Source organism: Quercus lobata, chromosome 7, assembly GCF_001633185.2.
Source record: "Quercus lobata isolate SW786 chromosome 7, ValleyOak3.0 Primary Assembly, whole genome shotgun sequence".
In the NCBI taxonomy this organism is placed as follows: domain Eukaryota; kingdom Viridiplantae; phylum Streptophyta; class Magnoliopsida; order Fagales; family Fagaceae; genus Quercus; species Quercus lobata.
Genome location: NC_044910.1, coordinates 39,873,780 through 39,890,988, shown reverse-complemented (window position 1 = coordinate 39,890,988; position 17,209 = coordinate 39,873,780). Strand labels below are relative to the sequence as shown.

Below are 17,209 nucleotides of genomic sequence, written 5' to 3'. Positions count from 1 at the left end.
ATCTACATAATTTGATTACATTGCAGTGACTTGTTAGAATTGGGCACAACCAAGCTTATAAGGCGTCGGTTTCTTTTGCTTAATACTACACGCCAGAACCATAAGTGCATACAACACACCATTAGTTCCGCGGAGCAGTATATAAATATAAGCTGTCGGCTTCACAAACACACAAATTTTAAGGTGTTATAAAAGGGTGCTACTCTGTAGTTATTAAACTTAGCCTAATCTAGCTAGTCGGACTATTAACCTAGTCAACAAGTACACATGTGAGTTCGATTGTTTAATTGGACAAGTTATCCATTGAACAGGTAAAGCCCAACACAACGCAGTGGTTTTTTGGCCACCAGTGCAACCCGGACAAGTTGTTTTCACCTTGTCAATTTTTTAATTTTGAACAAAATATCTTTACATATTCATTAAAGTATCATTTTCTGAATTTGGAACATAACCAAAAAAAAAAATTACAGTATATTATAATGAGGTTGATACTAGACTTTTTAAGGGGAAAATTGGTAAATATCTTTAATTTAAAAATTATGTAGCAAAATACCTCTCTTATCAAACTATTTAGTAAAGTGTCCCTGTTTTTGAAACTCAACATTAGCAATATTGAGTTCTATGCATATTTTACCACTTGATTTTTTTTTTTTTTTAAATTTAAGTAAAACTCGAAATTAACAATGTTGAGTTCTACTTAAAAATACATATAAACCTCAATTTTAAAGATGTCGAGTTTCACATTAAAATCAAGCTCCAAAATATGGGCATCTTGCTTGAGAAAATGGGCTTTTGCCCTTTTTTAAATTTTTTTTTTTTAGCACAATATTTTTGTTTTGAAACTATTTAGCAGGATGTTCCTATTTTTGAAACTCAATTTTAACAAAATCGACTTTTGTATAAAACTCGATATCCTCATAATCGAGTTATATGTAAATTTTTAAGTGAAACTCGACTTTGCTAAAGTCAAGTTTCACTTAAATTTTCAAAAAAAATTAAGTAGCAAAATATGCATAGAACTCGACATTGTTAATGTATTTTCCCCCGTTTTCCTAAATAATTTGGAAAGAGGGGTATTTTGCTACATACTTTTAAAATCAAGGGTATTTACCCATTTTGCTTGACTTTTTAATAAAGATATAGTTTCAAGACTTTAGAATGTAATACATTAGATTGAGATATGCAATATACATTTAATGTGACTTTGAAAATTGAGATATACTTTTATTCCTTGAATTTTAAGCCATGCAATGTAATAGAATTTTATTTAGTAACAACTTTGCTACAATTCTATAACATCCATTCATTTTATTTTCTCTAGAGTTGTTACTTATGAAACCTTAGGTTTAAATTATATTAAGTGGTTAATTTTTACACTTAATTTTTAATTTTTAATTAGTAATTTTATGCTTATCTATTTTTCAATTCTACATATTTATTTTATAATTTCCCAACCTTTTATATATATACACTTAATCATGCAATTTGACCAATAATGGAGTGGTTGTAGTTGTGCCCAATAACTCGACTCCTAGACTTGGTTAATATCTAGTTTAGATTTAATAAATAAGGTGCCAACTATTGAATTCGACTATATTGTACTGTATGGTACTTAGAAAACAAAAAAAAAAGTCAATCCTCAACTCCTCAAAGGGGTCTCAATAAATATTTTTTACATGGATATTATTGATGCTACATAGATTATAGGGTAAATTTAATCAATCTTTCTTAACATTCATGTAAATGACACTCCCCCAACATCTGTATAAATGAGTGACATACCTTCATAAAATTTTTATAAACGCAACTAATAAGTTCATGCCTTCTCACCATGTTACTTTCCAAATGAAATATTCAATTTTTTTTTAATTATAAAAAATACACATGCGCATTTATTCAAACCTTAAGTAATTGGAGTGTTTATATAAACTTCAAGGTAGTGGGAGTAGTTCTTGTTCCATAGTTTGGGAATAGATCTCTTTAAAAATTAGAATATTCCATTATAAAAGTTAGGTAGGACTTATTTGTCTCATTTAAACAAAATTATAAAGGAGAATATCATCTCATTCAAATATATATATATATATATATATTATTATATATAAGATAATCTAGCCTAATCTAAGTGTAAATGTGTGTGAAACTCCCTTCTAGAGACTTGAATACTGGCCCTTATCTCCCACACCTCACAAGCATTTATACTTATGGAATAACTATCGCATCAAGCACCAAAGGTGCGCGATAGTTCGCATTCAATATTTAAAGGAGTGTTATTTTGTAAAACTTCAAAAGAAATTGGCTTAATCACGGGAAGAACGTTGCACACTCCATCCTTTCCTTTAGAGCTAATGAGGTGGTCATATTAGAAAAATGAAAGTGGGAAGAATATAACAGCAAGTGAGGAAGGGACGGTATAATTAGTTGAAGCTCACATCACATGTTAAGTATATACTATCTATTGCATGTGTTTAGATTCGATCTCCTCATTGCTGTCATGTTTGTCCTAAAGCGAGAACATGTTCTACTGTTTTCCACAAGAAAAGAATACTATAGAGTTTGCTTAAGGCCCAAGGGGACAAAAATTTATTAAGGAAAAAAAAAAATTTCGTCATAGATCTGCGTGAAATAACAATAAACTTTGAACATAATTACAGTTGTCATATATATATATATATATATATTATACAGGATAGAATTTCTACTCTAACTTAATTTAAGTATATATGTGTGTGAAACTCCCTCCTAGGGACTTAAACCCCGGTTCTTACCCTCCATACTCCACAAGCATTTATACTTGTGGAGTAACTATCGCATCAAGAGTACACGGTGGTATATATATTTTTTTACTTGTTCAGTTATAATATTCACCATTTAATAATCAAAATAAAGATAGCTTGACGTGCATGGTGGAAACTAGTGCCTGGAAATTAATATAGCTCCCCCGATAGGCATATAAGATACATACCCCAAGTCAAATTTATTCAGGTATCTTGAGGAGAAGTCACACTTGTAAATTGCAAATTTGAGAAAGTATTCTTTGAGTATGTGTTATTCTGGAAAGCATGGGTGTGCCTCTAGGGGTGGCGCATCCACATTTGACATGCTGCGCCGTGCAGCCGTGCCATGGCGAATCTTCTTCTATTTTTTTTTTTTTTTTTTTTTTAATTTCCAATTTGGCCTGATATTGGCCGACTTGGTTCAATTCTATTCGAAATGGGCCAAAACAGCCCCGAATTGGTCCAATTTAGGTCGAAATAAGTTTTTTTTTCTTTATTTTAAAAATGTAAAAAAACACGGCAAAACGCACCATTTAACTCTAGGGTTTTCTTTTCCTTTTTCTTCCCTTTCCATGTCTTATTTGTTTATTTTTTTTATAGTTCCCAAATAATTTGGTAATTGTATCGATTTAAATAATTACTTATCATTAAAAAATAATATTATTTTGCAAAATTTACTCCATTAAATATCTGCTATAAATATTAAATTGTTCCCAAATGTTCCTTATCTATTATTGCTCTTAAATTGGTACATTATGTTTACTATTATATGAAAAAATATGCTTAGCAATATATAGAAAATATAAATAAAAGTTTATTTAATAATTTATTAATAAACGTATCCTGCCGCACCCATACCCTACTTTTTTAAAAATTGCCGAGTCACCGCACCAACACCTAAACCCGAACCCGAATCTACACCCGTGCTTCCTAGGTGTTATTGTGTTTTAATCCTTCAATGAAAACACACTAATACCTCTTCCTCTAGCTTCGCATTGAGGAATGTCAGTTATTATATCAATTTGATATAGCTTATCAAAATGTACTATCAAAGCTAGCGGTGATCTTGGGTCTGGTTCGATCAAGTTTTGTTCCACCCAACACCCGGCTCAAGAACTTTGGTTTCAAAAATTGGCAATTGTTGTCGTGGGAACCACAATTGGGCTGTTATGAACTCAGTCATTCAGTTTACGGTATAATTAATCTTAGAGTGAAATAGAAAATCACACTATTAGGAAGGAAACAGGAAAACCATGGTAATCGTATGATACTAATAGAGCAAAGCAGGGGTGCGAGTAAAAAGGTCACAAAACTAACCTAAATTGCAGAAATAGGTCAACTTTCTCTCTTTTTGATTAGGAAAGAGTCATTGCACTTAAAAGAGTACATAATAATTTTCACCGGATAGTAATTTCTTTTATTTCTATGTCTTGGATGTCAAATGTTGTATTTAAATTTTCAACAACTCTATATATATGTGTGTACACGCGCACGCATGTGAACCCCTCATATATCACTTAGCTTTGACAATGCTCAAATTGTGCAGATGTGTGTGCCCAATACTTTTTTCCTCCATAAATGTTGCTTAGCAGCAAACAGTCATGAAAATAATAGGAACTAGGAAGTCAAACTATTACTAGAGTGCTTATGATCACCAACAATTCAACAATATAGCCAAAAAAAACATTGCGGAAAATTTGTACATTACTTTGGCATACAACCGGTTGTTGTAGAACATTAGCTGGTATATCTTAATCCCTATTTGCTATTTGCCAAAAGACTAAAAAAGTAGATTGCCCTCAACTCTAAAGCTAGGCAGGCGCAGAAATGAAAATCAAATTATTTTGCAGGATGTGAAGATATATATATATATATATATATATATATATATATATAAAGGCAAGTTTAAATGGCGTTGCTCAATTTCCCAAAAAGAAAAATAGAGAGTAAATTACAATAAATAAATAAATTGTGATACATACTCTATTGAAAGGCCAAATGAGTCCAACGGCTTGTTTATAAAATTCAAATTCACTTGAATATTTTATTTGTCCCGGGAATCAAATTAGGTGGAACAATTAGATTCAAGTTAGAACTTAGGAAGAAAGTAATGAATTAGGGGTTTCTTATAAGGGTATTATAAAGTATTCTATGCAACCAATAATATATGTAATATAATGAACTATTGTGTGAAATGGGGCCATAAGATTGATTATGAAAATTATTATGAGTATGTGAAAGATCTCACAAACAAATAATAGGAACAAAGTAACTAAAAATACTTAAATATATACAGTCACTCACAAAAGAACGAAAATTATTTATGTAGCTAGGTCTCAAGTTTATGTTCATAGGTGACGATGAGGAGAAAATTCCTCTAACAAATATGAATATTACCAAGCCAGTATAATGATACTCTCACAAAACTCAAACTTCAAATAAGCCTAAAAGAACTCTCTCTCCAGTCTCCCAACACAAATAATAGAGAATAGTACATATACAATATACTTGAAAACTTCCAACTAAAGTTGGCATTTAATGTCGGCGGCTTGCAAAGCGCATAAACCTAAAATTGAAAGCTTCTAACTAAAGTTGGCATTTAATGTTGGCGGCTTGCAAAGCGCATAAACCTAAAATTGAAAGCTTCTAACCAAAGTTGGCGTTTATTGTTGGCGGGGCTTGAAAAGTGCATAAACCTAAAGTTGATAATAAATAGACTAATCGACTTAATAGGCATTCAGTTTAAGCCATATCAACATGAACCTTAAATATATGTAAGAGTAATGTTACATAAACAATTTATATAAGGAACTACTTTAATGTATAGTAATTGAAAAGGATGTAACACATTTATTTTGAGTATAAAATTGTAATAGATTAAAATTCTATCAAATTTATCATAAACAATGATGACAACAATGGATCAGTTGAACTCAAATTAAAATAGAGATCCTTAGACATTGATAATAAAGTGAAACCTTATTGTTTTTAGGATAGTACCATAGATTGAGTTGGATTGGAAATTTATCAACTTAAAAGAAAGTTAGAATTGGATTGAAACGAAGAATTTTAGACCCAACTCACACCTCTAAGCAAAAACTAAAAAAAGTATTAGGTATGATCCGAGCAGTACTGTAATGGGTTGCATGAAATTTTGACATGAGTTCCCATTGTCCCACACTAAGCTAAATACCAAGGGCATCACTACTTAAAGATGTGATAGATGGATCAAGCTAAAAAAGAGTGGGGGACAGAAATTAATAACGTAGCTTTAGTACTGTTTCGTGATAATACATTATGATAAAATAAATTCTTGTTAATTAAATACATTAATTTTTAAATTGATATTTGAATAATGTTTAAAAAATGTGTCAAAATGTAATTTTGTAATATAATAATAATATAATGCGAGATTATTTGTAAAGTTTGTAGAAATGAGAAAATGAATCTAAGATTGCTTGTAAAGTTTAGAAAGAACTCATATGCAAGATTACTTGAAAATTAATCATCTAACATATTAAATTATTAAAAAAAAAAAAAAAAAAAAAAAAAGGCAACCTGCATTCTCATATATATCGCTAGGTAGGTGTTAGCCCCTTGGCCAAATTCTGCCCTGTGACACGCACTAGGAGACATCAGGACAATAAAATCACGTAAATCTTCTTTTATTGGCCTCAAACCAAGCCTTCTTCAAGTGATGGCCAGTCATAAATCATAATATTCAATTTCAATGCCTCAATTATGAGGAAGACAATTTGAGATACTTTTTCATCAATGCTTTTCATAATTAAGTTCATGAAATTTATATAACTAACACCTTAATTTGTCCATTTTATTGATGAAAATTTTGGAAATTTAATTTTTAAAAGAACATTATTTTTAAGAGAAATGTTATATTCACAATGTTTTTATAACACTTTTACAATAAATCATAAGTAAGAGGTTGTTATATACTTATATGTTGTTATGGGTGGGCAAAAAAGTAATATAAGTTATGGATTCAAATTAGAACCAATAACAACTTATTACCTATGATTTGTTGTGAAAATGTTGTGAATATGCCACTTCTCTATTTTTAAAAGAATATTTAGAAAATAGTAGTAAATTATTATTTAATGTGCTATCTTCTAAATAAAGTGTATAAACTTTAAAAAAGTATCATCCTTAAATTAAAACTAAAATGAAAGCTTAAAAATTGGGTATTGACTTGTTATTAATATTGTATTTAATGATTTTTCAAAGAGAAGTAGAACTCTATTTTGGGTTCCAAAAATAAATAAATAAATAGCTAATTGATAGGAGTACTTAGAAAAAAAAAATCAATTAAAAGCTCTCAAGCAAGGTATAAAAATAAATAACCACCGTCCACGGTAGGTGAGTTGGTACTTCTCCAAACCTTAAAGGCTTGAGGGGTTCGTGGACCCAGGCTCTAGTAATTCTGGAGTGGAGAGGGGTGAGATTATATTATTTAGATTGCTTAGCCCAAAAGAAGATAAGATTCAATTGGGTAGATAAAGATTGGTAATAACACCTCAAAGTGAAACACAACCAATCTCACATAAACTTTACCACTTGGGAAACTCTAATCAATATCAAAGAGGAGTGCAATGAGAGCAATACAACACAAAAAAGAAGAAGGAAAAAAAACAAAAATCCCTATTAGAAGCCCACATGGTTCATTTATTTATTTATTTTTTTGCCACATATGTTTGCTTTTCGTGTATGTGTTATTTTGCATCTAATTAAGTTGGTCTACCACAGAACAAGGCACCAAGCAATATGGCTGTTAAGGAAGGGATTTTGTGCACTTTATTTTTCTTATTTTATTGCTCCAATGATAAGAATATGCTATTAGGCAAAGTTCATAACATATTCCCATGGTCAAGATTTAAAATTGTTATAGAGAGGCTAACACAAGTGTGTCAATGCTCTGGTTAGGAGGGGAGCCCTACTACCTCAAGATTTTGTTATTTTTCTAGAACCCACAGCTGATATATCCTTGTTGCTTAGCCTAGACCCTGCTGGGGTTGCTTTTGATCGGATTGTTAATGTTTCTGGTGTTGTTATTTATTATTATTATTATTTTTTTTTTTTTTGATAGGTGGTGTTGTTATTTAGTCGTTAATGAATTTGCCTTTTTACCCAAAAAAAAATCATAACATATATAGTTTATTCCAAAATTGGAACATATAGTAAATGGTTTCACTTCTTTTTAATTTTTCCTTCTTTTTTTTTTTTTTTTAATAATTAAAGACAGCTCTGACCTTTTAAGGTTTAAACTTTGAAAATTGAGGGTTTTTTCTTGCTCTGTTCTTTGTAAGTTAGCTCTTTGGCTCTTTGCTAAAACTGCAGGTCAACTTAATTACCTGGTGGTCTAGCCCTGAAGCTATTTCCTGAGCTGTTATTTTCGTTTATAAATTATTTACATAAATTTGTGGACCAGGAATTTTTTTTGTTCACTTTCGTTGATTTATTCAAAATATACAAAACAAATAAAATAACAAGACTTATTACTAAGGGAAACTTGATAGTAACATTTTTTTGGGGTCAAATTACACCGATTTTTATAGAGACTTTATGAAATGATACTCTCCCAAACAATGACAAAATAACATTCCTCCGCTTTAGCTGTTTTCTTGGCTTGAGATCTACTTCTAGGTTTGTATAAATGCAGTAAATAAGTACATAACTTTTTACAAAAGACAAATATTCTAATTTTTAAAAAGATTCATACTCATTTATACAAACATCAATAGAAGAGTGCCATTTATCCGTAAACTTAATGAGAAAGTGTTAATTCGTCATTTGAGTAAAAGTTATTTTTAAATAAAATGAAATATTCGATTTAGAAAGTTAAGAAGTATGAATTATCTATTATATTTATACAAAACTCGTTTTCAAGTGAGATTAGTACATATTGTTTGTTTTAGGGGGTTGTTACTTGTTAAGAAAAAAAAAATTAATTATTTACAAATTATTGATAAAAGGTAAAATACTAATAAAATATTGATGTAGAATATATATAAATATAAATATATATATATATATATAATTAATGGATAAAGAAGTTCAAATCCAAATTACCAATAAATAAAACAAAAATTTTAAGACCATATAAGGTGCCACAATTATTCACGTGATAGATTATGAATAATAAAGAAAAAATGGTAGGTTCATGTGAAAATAATAAGTAGTCAATCACAATATAACATGTAGAATAATTATGATAAAAATTATAATATTTTACTTAGTATTAAAACTACTCTTAAAAAAAAAAAAAAAAAAAAAAAGGTTGCGTATCGCATGTGTTATTATGGACTAATGTCAATATGCGTGATGGCACGGGTTATGCGGTGAGCTGAAAATCAACTTTATCTGCTTTAAAAAGTAAATTATCTATTCATATTTAAAAATATGTAGAAGAGTTAGTGCATCAAAAGACAGAAGCCAACAAAACACAATTGCACGCCAATGTTGACCATTATATATTTTTATTGGATGCTTCAAAGATGTTAGTTTTAAGCTCATTTTCTCAGGGGAAAAAAAAAAAAAAAGTTTTAAGCTCATTTGCTCATCTATATATATATATATATATATATATAAATAACAGGTAAAGATCAGATAAAATTCAATTAGAATTCAATTTTGCGTTATATGTCTAAATTTATGTGGGGACTATACCATAATTATCCATTTAAGTTTGTGCTTTAACTTAAATTTTTATATTTTAAATCAAGTGAGTTAATGAGTACAAAATATTAAAAATCTAATATTAATGAATTATAAAATTTAAAAAAAAAAAAACCAATCACATATACTCAATAAAAATCATCACACGTCCTTTCTTATTAAAAATTAGAAAAAAAAAAAGATCATAGGTAGTATTAAATTTAGATAAGAATTTTAATATGTGATTAATTATGTTTACTTAAAAAAAAATTTTGACTAATTATTTATTTTTTATAATAAAAATTGTGTTTAATTTTAATGTATCTATGTATTTGCATAGGTTACATGCTAGTGAGTAATAAACGATAGTCACACTGTACACACACTATTTGAAATTGTTCCAATTATAATTGTGAGATGGTATTGCTAAAACACGATTTCAAAAGGGAGTGTCTATATAGTTTTTATTTTTTTAACTATGTAGCTAAAAAGCCTTATTATCAAACTATGTAACAAAATGTCTATATTTTGCAAAACTCGACATCAATAATATCAAGTTCTAAAACAGAACTATTAATATTTTGCTATATTATTTGAAAAGAGAGTTATTTGACTAAATAATTAAAAACTTAAAGGCTAAATAATTATTTTTCATCTGGATGTGTTATAAGATTTTCCCATAATAAATCATATATACGTCATATTCAATGGATAGTTATAGTATTTTTTTTGGGTCCCTGGATAGTTATAGTCTGTGTCATACAGAAAGGGACATTTGAGTTTGACTACATGCAAACTAGCTACACAACCTGCCTTCTCGTGACTCTTGAGTACGATAGCTAGCCAATGATCCATTATTATCCAAATTTTGAGTGTAATCGCATCAAACAGTCTAGACATCCACGTCCACAAAAATAAAAATAATTTTTATTAAATTATAGTATTAGATTTTGTTGCTGTTGAGTGTCGACTTTTTATTTTTATTTTTATACCAATTATATTATTCATAGTCAAGCAGTCCAAATCGTTTGGTTGAAAAAGCAGCAAGGTAGACCCCAAATACGGGAAATGATTTCATATAATATGTAACGGATTTAATTTGAAACTGACGCACAAGTTGTTTTGAACATTGTTAATTCCCATATTGATACTGCTGCCTCCCATCATCCTCACATTACTCTCATTTCTGAGTGCGGGTCCTTCCTCCAATCTTTTGAAGAAGTTCACATCTCCCACGTACACCGGGAGCCATTGTGCCGACATTTTAGCTAAGAAATGCGTGTGTTTAAATAACAGTTTTTAGTTTTTTTAGAAATATATGTGAGTGAAAAAATATGTGAAAATATAAATAATATTATTTAAAAACTTAAAACAAATGTTTAAACTTACGTATCAAATGGAGCCTTAAATTTCCGAGCATACTTAATTTACATTCTAATCCTCTTTCTTGTATTTTGTATTAGCTTTTAGCGGACGCTTGGGGTGTTATTTACCCCGCTCTTGTAATCCTTCTTAGTTTGTTTAATGAAATTCCGGTTTACCCAAAAAAAAAAACACAATTGTCTAACAACTTATGTAACATAGTTATGGGGAAATATACAACCCTATAAATAAAATCCTATTGCAGCAAAAATTTTGTGTACAGCAAATCTCAGTTATATTTTATTATAGTGTGACTGTGATTTGAAAGTTGGGCAGTCTCTAGCCAATTTGAATGTGAGCAATCCCGAAATAATGAAATAAAAAGGGAAAAACCAAGAATCGCCAACTAAGCCAAAACAGCAAAACCTAGAGTTTTTTTTTTTTAATATCAAAATGTGGCCACCAAGAAATTAATTATTCCCTTCTACAAAAAAGATTTCCCAGAACTCCGGAGACCGTGTTAGTGTGATTGGTTCCAAATAAAAACGTTTTTTAATAGTGTAGAGTACCATAAACTATTTTATAATTTTTAGCCACAACTTTGATGTGACAGACTATAAGTGAATAGTGATTTTTTATCACTTATACATAGACCTACAATTTTTTCTTTATTATTTACACATTAATAAATCACAATTGTGACAAAGAAGTCGTGAGATAAGTTGTGGTACTAGATTTTCACTTTTGAATTATCCAAGATCCAAAATGTTATATTACATTGAAGTTATAATGCTATATAGATAAAATCTTTATTTTAAAAAGTCACATTTTTTATAATGGTAAAACTTAGATATAGTGCCTTAGATGTAGACTATGTAGTATATTAGTTTTTCTAATTAAATTCAAACACTTAATTGCATTGACTAGTAAAAAACAAATGTTGTCGTTTTTTCAAAGACAATTAAATATGATACAGATGTTTTTTGTTTTTTAGCCTTTTTTTTTCTTTTTTTTGTTACATGGAGACAATGAAAGGAAAACAAAGAGAAGAAATTTGTGGTATCTGGTTCCTTGTCCTCGAGAGATTTTTATTTCTCCAAAATTTACAGTGTCATCGGTATTTATTTTCTGCTCCCCTTTTTAGTGATCTTTATTTTCTTTTCTTTTTCATTTTCACATAAAATACTTGGATTTTAGTTGGCATGTATATTTTGCACGTTGGCTTAAAATGACAAATTTGGACACTACATCAAACTTAGCTTGCAAATCTGGCATAATCATTTAATTTGGTTAGGGACTGTTTAGTTAAAATATTAAACGAAAAAAAAAAAAAAAATCTAAGCTTGAGTTATATTTACTTAAAAGAATCAATTTTATGAACAATCAATTTTATCAATTTCATAGTTCATAATTTCTCCAAAAAAAATTCATAGTTCATAATTTATTTTTTAAGGATTTAAGTGACAGATTGTACATTTCTAGATTTGTAAGTTTTAATCTAGACCATGAAATGAACAAGATTTAAAATGTAAAGAATCCTTCTAAACTCATGATGAAGATTTAAAATGGAAAGAATCCTTCTAAACTCATGATGAAGATTTGAAATAGAAAGAATCCTTCTTCCAAAGTAATGAAATGATGGTGGTTACACAAATGAAAGAAAATATTGTCTTTTTTCTTTTGACTTGTTTTGTAGACAACATAACATGTTTTCTCATTTCTGTTAGACTTTCATTTTCCACGAACCAAGCACATAGAAAAAAGCAACAAAAAAACCAGTGGGTAGACACTCGATTTTGCACTCACACAATGATTTTCTTGTTGGTTGCCTGATCAACATGGTATGTTATTGACAGAATTCGATACCACCACTAGTAGATAATTACACTTTAAAGCTACTCTCATAGAGAATTCCTTGATGGGCATAGAAGTTAGAGCAGTTCTATCATCCATGGATGAAATGTTTGCTTCTATAGGGCCCAATTGCTCACTCTTGATCGAGATTTGCTTCACTTTTATTTGCTGAGGGATGGACTTTTTTTCTATTTTTTAAAATATAATTTTAACCTATCACATTTGCTTATGATAATTATTTTTTATTATTAGACCAAGATACCTATTAATTTATATATATATATATATATATATATTTATTTATTGAAGCATATGTATATATAACAACCTTTTTTCAATTAAAAAAAAAAATCCATAGTAGTTCCTAAAATTACATCTAAAAAAATCTTTAAAAAGTTTTATTTTTATTTTATTATTATTTTTAACTCAATTTAGCAGTCTTTCACTTTAAAAGGTTATATCTTTTAAACGTACAGTAAAAGTTAATTTGATTAGCAGAATCAAACATTTGATGGTGGGAAGGATCATACAGAGTACACAACGGCAAACTTGAAATTTTGAGTCAGATTTCCAAACCATACTTAATTATAACAATAATTTGTCACAGCAAAGGCCCAGTTCAGGATAATTGAAACCAATAGATGGTTTACACAGTTGAAAGATTACAAGGCACCAAGATCTGTGAGAAAGAGAAGAATTAATCCCCACTTGCACAGCCCCCGCAACCGCAATGTACACACTCTATAACCTTCTCCTCTCTCAGGTGCTTTGGCACTCGGCACACACACGTGGTGGCAAAATTGTGATCCCTTGGTTGGATGCATCTTAAGCAGCAGAGACGTTCATAACCCGGCTGCGATTTAAACAGAAGAACAAAGTTAACATAGTGCGAAGTAATTAAATAATGAAGAACAGATGAAACATTATAGAACAAGTTTCCTAGATGAAACACAGGAAAATAATATGATTTCATGGAAACATTTCCTTGATCTTTCAAAGAAGTCCTACACTACAACATTTCATATCAACCACTGCACAAATTATAACAAATAATTTTAAAAATCACATGGTATTCACACAATTCACCAGATATTCACAATAACATAAGAATTATAGTATGATTCTAACCATCTTGCATGTTTTCCCTACTCAGATTCTTAGTTATATTGTTTTAACTCTAATAATTGAGCGTGTATAAACTTTTGCTTCAGCAAATAGGACTAGCTCCCACGTATTGGATGTGTCACCATGTCTGTTCCAAACACACCCAGAAAAGAAGCTAAACACATTCATCAGTCCTAAATCCATATACGAGCAATTTTCAGACAAACCTTTTTCCATTTTGCAATTAGATTGCGGTCAGCATATCCTTGATCCAAACAGAACTCGTACAATTCCTTGGATATTTCCTTCCTCCGGTGGTAAAGGTCAAAAATGTACCGACTCTTCTGATGTGCTAATTTGAAAATAGGCCATAATGCCTCGCATTTTCTCTTACCATCATGGGGATCATTCTCAGCTGCTCAAAAAATAAAGGACATAACATTGTTAGTTTCATAAAGTTCAGTGAACTTTGTGGGAAAAAAAAATTACCATGTTACCATATGGGAAGATATTAACCTTCTCTCATCTTTCCTTGCAAATCACGAAGAGTAGGCTCAATTAGTTCCCATCCCTCTGGGTATTTAACACGGTTTGTTTTCACCTTTGGCATTGTTCTACCTGTCAAAGTAGCAAAATATGATTAATAGTTAAATTGATACAAATTTCCAAACCTTTGCTCTAGGAATTCCTAAATAACATCTCCCAAAAGGAAAAATGAACTTGATCAGATAAGTCACATAATTCTAACAAGTCTGCAATAATAAAAAATTATATATACACAAAACAATCAGCACATCTTTGAATATCCAACTCAAACTCAAAATCAATTTTGGAGATTTAATGCTTCACCAATGTTCTCATATCCTCATCTACAGGGTGGATCATGAAGAATTACTAGGATACTTTAACATAAAACAATGTTTCCCATATATTCAAGGAAAAATATATCTTAGCGGCATTGATACATCTAAATGTGGCGAGCACAAGAAGCTCACTTCCTTTGGTATACAACAGAGACTAACAGTTGAATCTACAAATCTTGTCAGACAAAATTCCCGTGGGATAAACAGACCAAGTGGAGTGTGCAACAATCAATCTAAAATTCTCTAAAAGAAGAAATTTTCAAACTACATAATCAACTGAATGTTCGGAAGGTTGCAACTATAAAACAATGTCGTTTGAAAAAGAAAATAATAAAATACCCAATTTAACTTAGAAATACAAGCTGAAATTATAAAGAATTTTACACAAGTGAGACATATAAGTGCATCTAAATCAGGTGTTTAAACATGGTTGACATTTTGAGACAATCACATATTTCAACTACCATGGTATAGCTTACATCCCAAAGCACAATGTTATAAGAAAGCACATCAAACAGGGAACTAAATAACAAGTTTAGAACTGATGGCTTTTGCCAGTCTCTCTTATGAAACATTATTTGATGCCTCCTACAATAAATAAAAAGATACTAAGATGTTTCAAGTGATCAAATTCTAATGGTAACAAGTTATTTGAAGAGGGTGTCCAGGAATGATAATTAGGGGGAAAATTTTGATCTTAAGCAGAGAAAGCTTGTCTAGTGCCCACCAAAAACTACTTTCTATCCCCTGAAACATTTTTAATAAAAGGCATTCCATGTAAAATAGTATTTTAACAGTATGTAAATACTCTCAGCTCATGACGCATTTTCCAAACAAATCAGACCACCATCAAATTCTACATAATAAGCTTCTCATACTTACGAAGGGAAATGGGGACAGTAGGAGGACAGATGGTCATAAGGTGCACTCGTAGTGTATATCACTCAGTAGTTACTAAAAAGAAAGAGAAACAAAACACCAACCAGACATTCTCAGGACAGGTCAAAGTGATGCTAATGAGTGAATCTATCTACTAATAGACATGGCAAAACAAATTTCCAGACTGACAAGATTTTTTTTTTTTAGGGAAGCAGATATCAACCTACTTGGGTAGTAATGTGAAGTGAGACCACATGGTGCGTAGTGAAACTGCTTCATATAAAATAAAACTAGTAATAATATTACATCATCTACGTCAAAGAGTGACATTAAAGTGATTTGTCCAAGTGAATCTTTAAGCCATGATTATTTGATGGCTAAAACTAAAGTTTCAAAGAATAATTTAATGTCAATCGAGTTTGAAAAATGGTAACCTTTATAGGATCTAATTCTAAACTGGTCTAAACCAACACATACTGCATGAATGTAAACAAATTTGGCGGTTGAACCGACAAATCTAACCAATTTTTTACATTTATTTTTTCATTAGCTAATGAACTAGTTCTGTCTCCAAACCAATGACCTACAGAGCAAGTATGAATATTCCTACTACATTTCCCTGCAAAACTAAAATACTCAAAAACCCAAAATTTATCTCGCTAAGGTATTCCTTTTAAGGATATAGAATCTTCAACCAAAAACTATAAACAATTACTTCAAAAAAATTGCAGGGCCTCTTAAAACTAGACCTAATTTCTCACACCCATTACTTCAAATATCAATCCCAAGCCATCTATGCCTCCACAAAACCCCACTTTGATGAACAATATCACAAACACATTACCCACATAAATTGCCCCCCACAAATTTTTACAACCCAGAATTGGTACTCACTAAAGATCAAAACTTTAGTTTCCTCATACATAATCTATAAAAAATCACACTTTTTCAAAGAAATTACAGGCTAAGAGCTATTGATAAGCTAGAAATTCAAAGTTACTGAAGTAAAATTGTCGAAAGAAACACAAAAATTGAACGTACCTGCAAATTGAATAAGCTAGGGTTAGGGTTTGAAGCAATTTAGGGAGAGAGTAAAGAAGAGGATCAACGAGTCCACACGGTCGAGTTGTGATGATGATGGGTCCGAATTCTTGTTTAAAAGAAAACTCTGATAAGCTTTTTTGAACCGACATCGTTTTATAATAGTGACAGTAAAAGTGTGGGCTGGGCTGGGATGTGCTGGACCGGGTTGGATATGGGCCCACTCAATAAATAATGAGCCCGAGACTATCTAGGCCCATCGGGAATCGTTTCTCTCACTTCGTTTATATTTTTACACCACTCTCTATAAAACGTTAAAGATTTAAAAAAAAAAAAAAATTTATTTTAGATATCCAGCCATTAAATATTTGTTTGACACAACGATTTAGCTTCCTTTTTTTTTTTTTTATAATAATAATATTGTACGATTGTATTATTGCAAGTATTAACATGTGTTTGTCAATTTGGTTGATAAGGATTCTCTTTAGGTTTTTATTTTTTATTTTAAAATGAATCTCTATACTATAATTTTCAGTGTGCTGTAAGTTGCAAGATTGGGATCAGGTGCTGTAGCTCAGTATTGTACCTAATGCAATTGTTATGAGTGACTAAAATTTAAAATTACAAAAAAAACAATTTTAAATCTCAACCATTAAATAA

General features: G+C 30.2%; 1 protein-coding gene across 1 annotated transcript; it reads right to left on the bottom strand.

The window, feature by feature from the left end:
• Positions 1–13,207: 13,207 nt before the first annotated feature.
• LOC115951365 (protein BUD31 homolog 2) lies at positions 13,208–16,675 on the bottom strand. Its single transcript, XM_031068583.1, has 4 exons — positions 16,550–16,675; positions 14,283–14,384; positions 13,994–14,181; positions 13,208–13,515 (listed from the first exon to the last, which is right to left on the bottom strand). Exons 2-4 carry the CDS (start codon positions 14,374–14,376, stop codon positions 13,360–13,362), a joined length of 438 nt encoding a protein of 145 aa, XP_030924443.1. The 5' UTR covers positions 14,377–14,384; positions 16,550–16,675; the 3' UTR covers positions 13,208–13,359.
• Between the last annotated feature and the right edge of the window lie 534 nt (positions 16,676–17,209).

Coding starts and splice junctions, on each gene's coding strand:
- LOC115951365 (XM_031068583.1), bottom strand. CDS start 14,376: ATGCCAAAGGTGAAAACAAACCGTGTTAAATACCCAGAGGGATGGGAA. Junction 14,182..14,282: donor GCAAGGAAAGATGAGAGAAG/GTTAATATCTTC, acceptor TTTTTTGAGCAG/CTGAGAATGATCCCCATGAT. Junction 13,516..13,993: donor TAATTGCAAAATGGAAAAAG/GTTTGTCTGAAA, acceptor TTTAAATCGCAG/CCGGGTTATGAACGTCTCTG.